Source organism: Manacus vitellinus, unplaced genomic scaffold, assembly GCF_001715985.3.
Source record: "Manacus vitellinus isolate BGI_N305 unplaced genomic scaffold, ASM171598v3 scaffold_12_pilon, whole genome shotgun sequence".
In the NCBI taxonomy this organism is placed as follows: Eukaryota; Metazoa; Chordata; class Aves; order Passeriformes; family Pipridae; genus Manacus; species Manacus vitellinus.
This window is the reverse complement of record NW_021938949.1, coordinates 16,918,267-16,927,017: the sequence shown is the minus strand read 5'-3', so window position 1 is coordinate 16,927,017 and position 8,751 is coordinate 16,918,267. Positions and strand designations below refer to the sequence as shown.

The following is an 8,751-nucleotide window of genomic DNA, read 5'->3' as shown; positions in this document are numbered from 1 at the left end:
AGCCCCAGGGGACTGGCACCTCCCGCCCCAGGGCTCTTATCTGCGTCCTGCCCCCTGGACAACGTCTTCTGCACTGGCACCATGCGGGGCTGCGGGTCCAGGCTGGTTTGGCTGCTGGTGCTGTCGCTGGCCTGGCTGGGCCCGGCGCTGGGGGACGAGGAGAAGGATGAGGAGGTGGTGGCAGAGGAGGAAAGGGAGAAGGAAGAGGATGAAGTGCTCTCAGATGAGATCAAGGAGGAGGACAATGTCCTGGTGCTCCATGAGCACAACTTTGCCCGTGCCTTGAGTGAGCACCAGCTGCTGCTGGTGGAGTTCTGTGAGTGTCCCCACTGTGGGCAGGGGTGTGGGCAGGGGAAGATGTCAGGCGGGGAATATGGGCAGGGGATACTGACTGTGGCTGTGAGTGTGGGCAGAACAGACATATGGGCGTTGGGGTGGAGGGGGGGACAGGCAGGCAAGGCTGTGGCCAGAGGGGCAGAAGCACAGGACACGTGACAGGGCATGGGATGGGGACAGAGACATGGAGCAGGGACACTGGCAGAGGCATGGGCTGGAGAACAAGTAGCAGGGGTATGGCACACAGGACAGGGACACATGGTGGGTGTGGGGGACATGGGACCTGGAACAGGAACATGAGCTGGGACCCACTGGGCTCATGCAGCCATTACAAGCCCACCCTGGGGACAGGGGACACCCCAAAGCTGTCCCCACTGCCAACGCCATCCCCTGCCTGCAGATGCACCGTGGTGTGGGCACTGCCAGCAGTTGGCCCCCGCCTACACCCGGGCGGCCACCGAGCTGAGGAACGAGTCCAGTCCAGCACGGCTGGGCAAGGTGGATGCCATGGCACAGACAGCCCTGGCCAACGAGTTCAACATCACCTCCTACCCCACGCTCAAGCTCTTCCGCAATGGCAACCGCACCCACCCCCTCCCCTACACCGGTAGGGCTGTGGCACCGCGCGGTGGCCGTGGCACCAAACAAGGGGACACTGCCATGGGGCTGGGGAGGGTGGCAGGGTGGTGATGGTGAGATGGGTGGCAATGTCCTGGTGGGCTTTGCAGCATGGTGACAGCGGGCTGGTGACAATGTGGTGATGGTGCGTGAGGTGGGTGATGCCAGGCAGTGCTCTGGTGGTGGTGGCAGGTGGCCAAGGCTGGTGGCACAGGGAGGGGTGGCAGCCTGGTGAGGGGTGTCAGGGTGACAGCACTGGCTCTGCTCGGCATGGCAGGACTCATGGACACGCGGGGCATTGTGCGCTGGATGCAGCGCCGGGCCGGCCCCAGTGCCACGCTGCTGCACGACACCGACACCGCCAACGCCTTCGCCAGCTCCGAGGACTTGGTGGTCATTGGCTTCTTCAAGGTGGGCTGGGGCGGGTGGGGCCGCACTGGGGCTGCAGCCATGGCCATGGCTGTGGCACTGATGTGGGGACTGTGCAGGACCTGAAGGGCCAGGCAGCCCAGGCGTTCTACGATGTGGCTGCTGAGATGGTGGACATGCCCTTTGGCGTGGTGGAGGCGGCCGAGCTCTTCCAGGCCTACGGGCTGTCAACCGACACCGTCTGTCTCTTCAAGAAGGTGAGGGGGTGGCAGAGGGTGGTGGGGCCATCTTGGTCCCCACCCCAGCCCTCACCAGCCCCTGCCCCGGCAGTTTGATGAGAGACAGACAAACTTCCCCGTGGACCCGGAGAAGGGGCTAGACACAGATGAGCTCACGCGGCTGCTCCGCGTCCACAGCCTGAGGCTGGTGACGGAGTTCAACAGTGAGGTACAGCCCGTGTCCATCCCCATCTCTGCCTGTGAGTGCCATAGCCCCCTGCCCTCACCCTCCTCCTCCTCCTCAGACATCCAACCAGATCTTCGGTGCCAAGATCCCCCATCACATGCTGCTCTTCCTCAACAAGTCATCATCGGAGCAGCTGTCCCTGCAGGACGGCTTCAAGGCAGCCGCCGGCACCTTCCGGGGCGAGGTGAGGTGGTCCCATGGCAGGGACAAGGGGGGTGGCTGCGGGGCACCCCATCCTCAGGGTCACCCCTCCCTGCCCAGGTGCTCTTCGTGGTGGTGGATGTGAACGGGTACGGCGCTGACGTCCTGTCCTTCTTCGGCATGACCCCCGCCGACGCCCCCACCCTGCGCCTCGTCAAGATGGAGAACAACCGCAAGTACCAGATGGAGCAGGACTCCTTCTCGGACACGGCCATCCGCACCTTCATCCAGGCGGTGCTGGATGGCAAGGTGAAGGTGAGGGAGGCAGCAGGTGCCAGCCAGCACCTGAGGATTCTTCCCCGTGGTGAGTGGTGGGGCTGGTGACTCAGAGGCCTGATGATGGCAGATGTGCTGTGAACACCAGCCCCCTGCTTGCTGATCCTTCTGCTGCCAGGCTTGAGGATTTGGGGGGTTGGTAGGGGAAAGGAGGCAGGAGACTGCTGATGTGGAGACACACAGAGCTGGGATGGCAGCGGAGGGGCAGATGTGGTCCAACAGGCAGCACAAGTGCACCCCTGGCTGTGTGCTGGGACACCCCTGCCTGCACTGTGCCCCTTGGGGCCCTGGCACTGCCCAGCCCAGCTGTGGCTGCCCCGACTGTCCCCACAGCCCCACCTGCTGAGCGCGGAGCCCCCCGAGGACTGGGACACGCGGCCCGTCAAAGTCCTGGTGGGGAAGACCTTCGAGCAGGTGGCGTTCGATGAGACCAAGAACGTCTTTGTCAAGTTCTGTAAGTGCCGGGGCCGGGCTCATCCCCTCCACAGCAGCCCCCAGCCCTGTCACGGACCCTCACCTGGGGCTTGCAGCAGAGCCCCAGTCCCCCAGTCCATCCCCTGGCACCGTGCCTGTCCCGCAGACGCTCCGTGGTGCTCCCACTGCCAGGCCATGGCACCCGCCTGGGAGGAGCTGGGCGAGCGCTACAAGGACCACGAGGACATTGTCATCGCCGAGATGGATGCCACGGCCAACGAGCTGGACAACATCACCATCCACGGCTTCCCCACCCTGCACTACTTCCCCGCAGGGCCGGGCAGGAAGGTACGTGGGGGGAACACCCCTGGGGTCACCCCGGCTCTGCCAGCACATGGGGAATGGGGTCACCCCTCGTCACCCTCCCATCCCATGGCTCCAGATGGTTGAGTACAAGAGCACCCGAGATGTGGAAACTTTCTCCAAGTTCCTGGAAAATGGGGGGGTGCTGCCCGTGGAGCCTCCTGTGGTGAGTGAGGTCAGGGACCCCCCACCCACCCCAGGGCAGCCCCCAGCCCCTGCTGGGCAAGGGGACGGATCCTGTGGGATGGTGATGGGAACAGGGGCAGGCAGGGACTGTGTGTCCATCCATGCCTCACTGTTGCCTTTCCAGGTGACCAAGACCCCTGGGAACAGCACAGGCAAGGAGGATCCAAGTGTGCTGGGGACAGATGAAACCCGGGATGAGCTGTGAGCCCTGTCCTGCTCAGGCACGTGATATAAACCACCTGGAAACCATGTGGGCTCTGGTCTGTTTGCGGCTCGGGGAGCATCCACGTGTCTTGGGGGCACAGCAGGGGGTGCTGCCAGGGACCCTCTGCCTCCCTGGGGCATAACACTCATCCTGGCAGCCCCACAGTGACACAGGCTAGCCAAGGACAGGGCTGTGGGGGCAGCCCAGCACTCTCCATGCTGGCCCTCGTGCTGGCCTGCTGGGGTTCAGGTGATGGGGGCCAGCCAGGGTCTCTCCTTCACAGCCCACCAGCCCCAGGAGCTGCTGTCACATGCTCCCCTCAAGTCTGGCTCAGCTTCTGGGACCCCCAGCATCCCCTCCAAATGCCAGCACCATCCCCTCTCCCCTGGGCTATTCCTCCAGGGGCAACATGTTGGTCCCCTGGGGCCAGGACCTGCCCAGCCACCCTTCCAGGAAGCCCAGAGCAGCCCCAGCCCCACCATGTGCCCAGACCCTTCACCAGACCTGTGCCATCCTCTGTCCATCCCAGAGGCTGCCGGGGGCCCGGGAATAGCTCCGTGGGGAAGGAAGAAAGCAGCAGGCAGTGGGACGTGGGGTTTTATTTCATTTTATCCAAGTACCTTTGAAAAGATCATTGTACAAGTCAGCACATGAGAATGCAGAGGAAACGTCGCCGGGGCTGCGCGGCCGCTGTACATATTTACAGGGACCCCCGAGAAAAAAGGGGGAGACGGAAATCCCGGGCACGTTAACAACCTCACCAGACACACCACCATCAGAACTTCAAAAAAACAGGGAGCAAACCCCCCTGAAACGCTGTTCCCGGGCTGAAAACATCTGCAGATTTTGATGGACCTCACGTAGCATTTTAGGCAAGTCCCAGGACCGTGTTTTAAAGGCACTCGGTGACATAAAGAACAGGCTGAGTCGCGTCCCGGCGCGGTGCCACGGGGTGCCCGGCAGCCCCAACACTGCTGTGGCTGAGAGCAGTGCTGGGCAGGGCGAGCACTGATGTGGAAACCCCCCAGCTTTGGGGCCACTCCTGTTTCTGTGGGTGGGCAAGGGCTGGTCTCTGAAGGAGCTGGCACAGCTGTGGCCACACCAGAGCAGCACGGCCCAGGCTGGGGACAGGCAGGGTGGTGGGAGCACCGGCACAGCCCAGGCTTCCTTGCAACTGAGTAAGCCCAGGAGGCTTCCCAGGGTTCTGGGTCACCCACTTCTGCCAAATGGGTGATCTGGCCCTACAAACTGGCATCAATAACCCCCCTGGTGCAGTGCCCTCCTGCTGCCTCCCCTGAGACACAGAAGCTGACAAAAGATGCAGGACTCATAAAAAAAGGTGTTTTGTCCTCAGCTTTAGTGTCTCACAGTTCCCTCCCTATTATGGTTCTCCTAAAGAGTTCCCTGCCCAATGCCAGAGCTTGGCCCAGGGGTCTGGGTGTGTCTGCACCAGGCACATGGGTGCCAGCACCTTCTCCAGGGGCACACAGGGGATACACACATGAGCATGCAGGCCATGGGATGCCAGCACCCAGCCTGCCACCCCAGCTCCCAGCTGGTCCTTGCTCTGCAGGGAGCACTGACCCTTTTATCCCTCGGGGATTTACTCGGTCGCAAGGAAGCTCAGGAGGAAAAAAAAAAGACCCATCCAACCATATCCAGCAGCTGAGCCTGCCAAGGAGGCCAGAGACTGACTCCTTCCAAATGGCTCAAAAATCTTCACAGCCCCTTGGGACCCTTCCACGTGGGGTGACAGCTGCTCTGCCCCACGGTGCTCCAGAGCCATCCACGCTGGGAGAACGGGGCAGGGTGCTGGGAAAGCACGGAGCAGCTGGAGCCTGACGGGTGGCTGTACACTTTGGGCGAGTTCTGCAGTACCTGTATGCTTTACATTTACATAAGAGCACTGTGACATTGGAAATATTTTCCTTTTATTACAATATATCAAAAATATGCAGCTTTAGTAAACAAGGTCATATTACACTTTCTAATGCACTGTACAATGCTACATTACACTTATATTCGGTATGGAGAGGGAGCCCAGGCTCCCACTGGCAGGTTCATGGGGTGAAACGGCATCCACTGGCATCCTGGAGCTTGCCCAGGTCCGTGCTGGAGAGCGGGGCTGCCGCTCTCCGCCCTGGGCTCGCCCGGTGCCCGTGGCGGGCAGCAGCACCACCAGTGTCTGCCCCAGGCCTTCTCCTCCGGTCCCAGAGTCCTTCACAGTCCTGTCCTCGTGCCTCAGCTGCCCTGGAGCCTTAGTCAATCTTCTCCACCTTCCCAATGATCTTCTCCTCGAAGATGGGCAGGATGGTGTCGTCCTCCCGCACCTCCTCGAAGACCACACCACAGTCGAACTCGTCACTCACCTTCTTAAAGTAATACCTGCAAAAAGAGGAACATGGTGGGGGAGAGGGAAAAAAAAATGCAGCTGAATGGTCTTGGGGCATCACGGTCCTCAAACCTGGGTACAGCCCTTCCATGGCCCTGAGCTCGTGGTGCATGGGAAGCTGCTCCCCCAGACCTGGAGGCAAACGCCCCTGCCCTCACCCAGTGAGCACACACAGTGGTCAGGATCCATGCTAGCACAGTCAGGAGCTCCAGCCCTGAATCCAAGTCCGTTCACACCTCTCCTAAAAATAGTGGCCGAGGCACCTATGTTGGTGGAGCATTTCTAGGCAGGTTTTCCCATGGCCACTCCTACTTGGAAGGGACAACTTGGAGAGCTACATGCCTCTCACTTGGCTGCTTTGGGACTCTGGCAGGACCCAATCTCCCTGTCCTCACCAAAATAAACTCTGGGAGGAGCCAAAGCAGCTCTGAAGTCAGAGGGTCCCCACAGCATCACTGAGCATTGGCTGATGCTGCTGCCTACCAGCCCAGGACACGGCAGGGCAGCTCAGCAGCTTCCGCTGGAGCTGCAAACCATGATGCAGGACATTTCTGCTATAAAACCCGACCTCCCTCATCCCTGTAACCTGCCTCTTCAGCAGCCACATCCCCACCACAGCATTCCGAGAGGGAGCCCTCCTGACCGACCTCCACCAAGCTCCTTCACCGCGGTGGGGGCAACACCACAGTGGGATCTGCCGGGGATCGCTGGCAGTTGCTGGCACCAGGCCACGGGTGGGGAGCAGCCCTTACCTGTAGTTCCCTTTCTTGGTCAGCAGCTCCTTGAACTGTCCCAGGGTGACCACGCGCCCCTTGACCAGGGTGCGGTAGGGGATGGGCTCTCCACAGAAGTAATAAGCGACCACGATGTTCTCGCACGGCTGGGACGCGCCGCTGCCCGGCCTCTTCTGGGGCTTCAACCTGCCGAGCCAAGACACAAGGGACCTGCTGAGTATCAGCCCACAGTGCTCAGCACCGTCGTGTTGGGAGAGGTGTGGGTCAGGTCCTGCCAGATGGGCTGCAGGAAGTGCAGGGCAGTCCCCGAGCATGCCTTGCTCCCACCACCAGCCTCTCCCGGCATCCAGCTGAACACTGAGGCTGGTGAAGGAGCAAACAGCACTTGGGAAGGCTGGATGGTGCCCAGGACACGGTTCTAGCTCAATCCTGAAGAAACCTGTCCTCAGGCTTTGAGAGGGCATGGCCCTGCTCATAGCACGGTTTGGGGAGTCACTGGTAAGCTCTGGGCCAGGCAGAGCACCCCAGGCCCGTGGCAGCAGGCCCAGGTCACCCATCATCACCATCTCACCACGCTCCTGATGCGCACCCATGCAGGGGTGGAGCGTCATCCTGCAGGGCATGATCATGCAGACACTGCTCAGAGTGCTCGGGATTATTGCCACCATGGCCAAAACAGCTCAGCATGGCTTTCCACGGAGCTACATCTGCAGACAGGGCTGCCCCACGGCTCCCCCGGACACCTCTCCCAGTGCAGACGAGGTCAGAGGGGATGGAGCTCCCAGCAGGGTGCCAAGGCAGCTGCCATCCCCAAAACCTCAGCGACTTTATACCTCCCGTGTTTTTCCCGCTCTGAGAATGCTGGTCTGGTCTCTGTTCCCAGCCCACACATCGGGGTTCAGCTACGAGGCGCCATCACTGGACCAAAAACATCAGCCCAGCCCTCACCCCATTTTCAGAGACAGACAAAGGTGGCAATAACAAAACTCAGGGTACTCTGCCCTTCTGCAGAGCCTTTCATCTGGGGTGCCGAGGACGCTGCACAAACATTGGAGCAGCCTACACAAATTGGTACCTTGGCATGCGTGGTCTGAGCCAGAGGCAGCCTTCCCTTTCAAAGGCACATAAAGCACATTTGGCAGCTTTTAAAAAAAAAAAAAAATTATTTTAAAAGCACGCTGGATAAAAAAAGATGATTTTGTATTTACATGACTGGAAAGTTGCTGTAAAGAAACAGAATCTGCCAAGCGCATGAGGTAATCGCAGTTTTGGAAATGACTCTGACCTTAACCTTTAAACACTGGCTGGCGGGCAGAGCACCTTTTCATGGCGTGCCCACATAAACACTGGCACTGCAAACCAACACCAGACAGAGCTTTTTCAACTCCTCCTACAGGCATGAGAGGTCTAAAGTTCAACTGAACAACCTTCCGGGTGCCTGCTCTGCCTGCGAGACCTTTGGAGAAGATGCAGCATCCTGAGAGGAAAGGGTCTGCTCCTGGTGCCAGCAGAGCTCTCGGAGCCTCTCCCATCCCTGTATCAAAGCACAGGATGCCCTTTAGCTAGAAAAACATTAAGGAATTGAGTCATCCTTGGAAAAAAAAATACAAAGCATTTAAAGGGAAAATGGGTCATAAATTCAGGCAAATTCTGTGAACCCTGTGAGCCAGAAGTTAATTGAAGGGGTTTGGAAAACCTCAAAGTCCCTAAGCTTCTCTTAATCCTGCTAGAGACAAGTCATGACTAAGAGATGTGTGCCTGGGGACCTGGGGACACAGTGAAGTGCCTGGCACAGGCAGCAAAGCTGGCTCCTCAGGGCTGCTGTTCTCCCTTGCCTGGGAGGTGGAGAGGACAGGACATCCCTGAGCTCTGCCGTGGCAGAAGCAAGAGGGGACTGTGCCAGTGACTGGGAGCCTCCTTCCTCCTGCCATGCACTTCACACCCGAAAGGCCATTTCTGAACGTGCTCAGCCCAGCTCCAGCTCTTTCCAGAGCAGAGATGTGCCCCAAAATAATGCCTGAAATGATGCCCAGAAGTGGGCTGCTCCATGATCTTGCCAGGCACAGAGAAGAGACAGACTTGCCTTTAGTCTGCCAAGCCTTCCTTTTTCCCCGTTTTAAAAATAGGAACCTTTTCCAGTCAGTGGAAACTTATGCTGTGACTTCTCTAATACAATGGATAGTGGCTAAGAC

The 8,751-nt window shown here is 59.5% G+C and overlaps 2 protein-coding genes across 2 annotated transcripts in view; one reads left to right on the top strand and one right to left on the bottom strand.

Moving 5' to 3' along the window:
• The first annotated feature begins 81 nt into the window (after positions 1-81).
• Positions 82-3,433, top strand: PDIA2 (protein disulfide isomerase family A member 2). The gene is made up of 11 exons (XM_018067668.1): positions 82-316; positions 737-943; positions 1,232-1,365; positions 1,443-1,580; positions 1,654-1,770; positions 1,847-1,972; positions 2,050-2,244; positions 2,599-2,719; positions 2,846-3,027; positions 3,122-3,208; positions 3,353-3,433. The coding sequence occupies exons 1-11, from the start codon at positions 82-84 to the stop codon at positions 3,431-3,433; spliced, it is 1,623 nt and encodes a 540-aa protein (XP_017923157.1).
• Positions 3,434-5,342: 1,909 nt separating this feature from the next.
• Positions 5,343-8,751, bottom strand: part of AXIN1 (axin 1) — a 69,292-nt gene continuing 65,883 nt past the window's right edge. Inside the window, exons 8-9 of the mRNA XM_029957893.1 lie at positions 6,578-6,745; positions 5,343-5,818 (exon numbers count right to left, since the gene is read on the bottom strand). Of these exons, the coding sequence (XP_029813753.1) occupies positions 5,692-5,818; positions 6,578-6,745 (295 nt within the window). The 3' untranslated portion in view covers positions 5,343-5,691. The remainder of the gene's footprint in view (positions 5,819-6,577; positions 6,746-8,751) is intronic.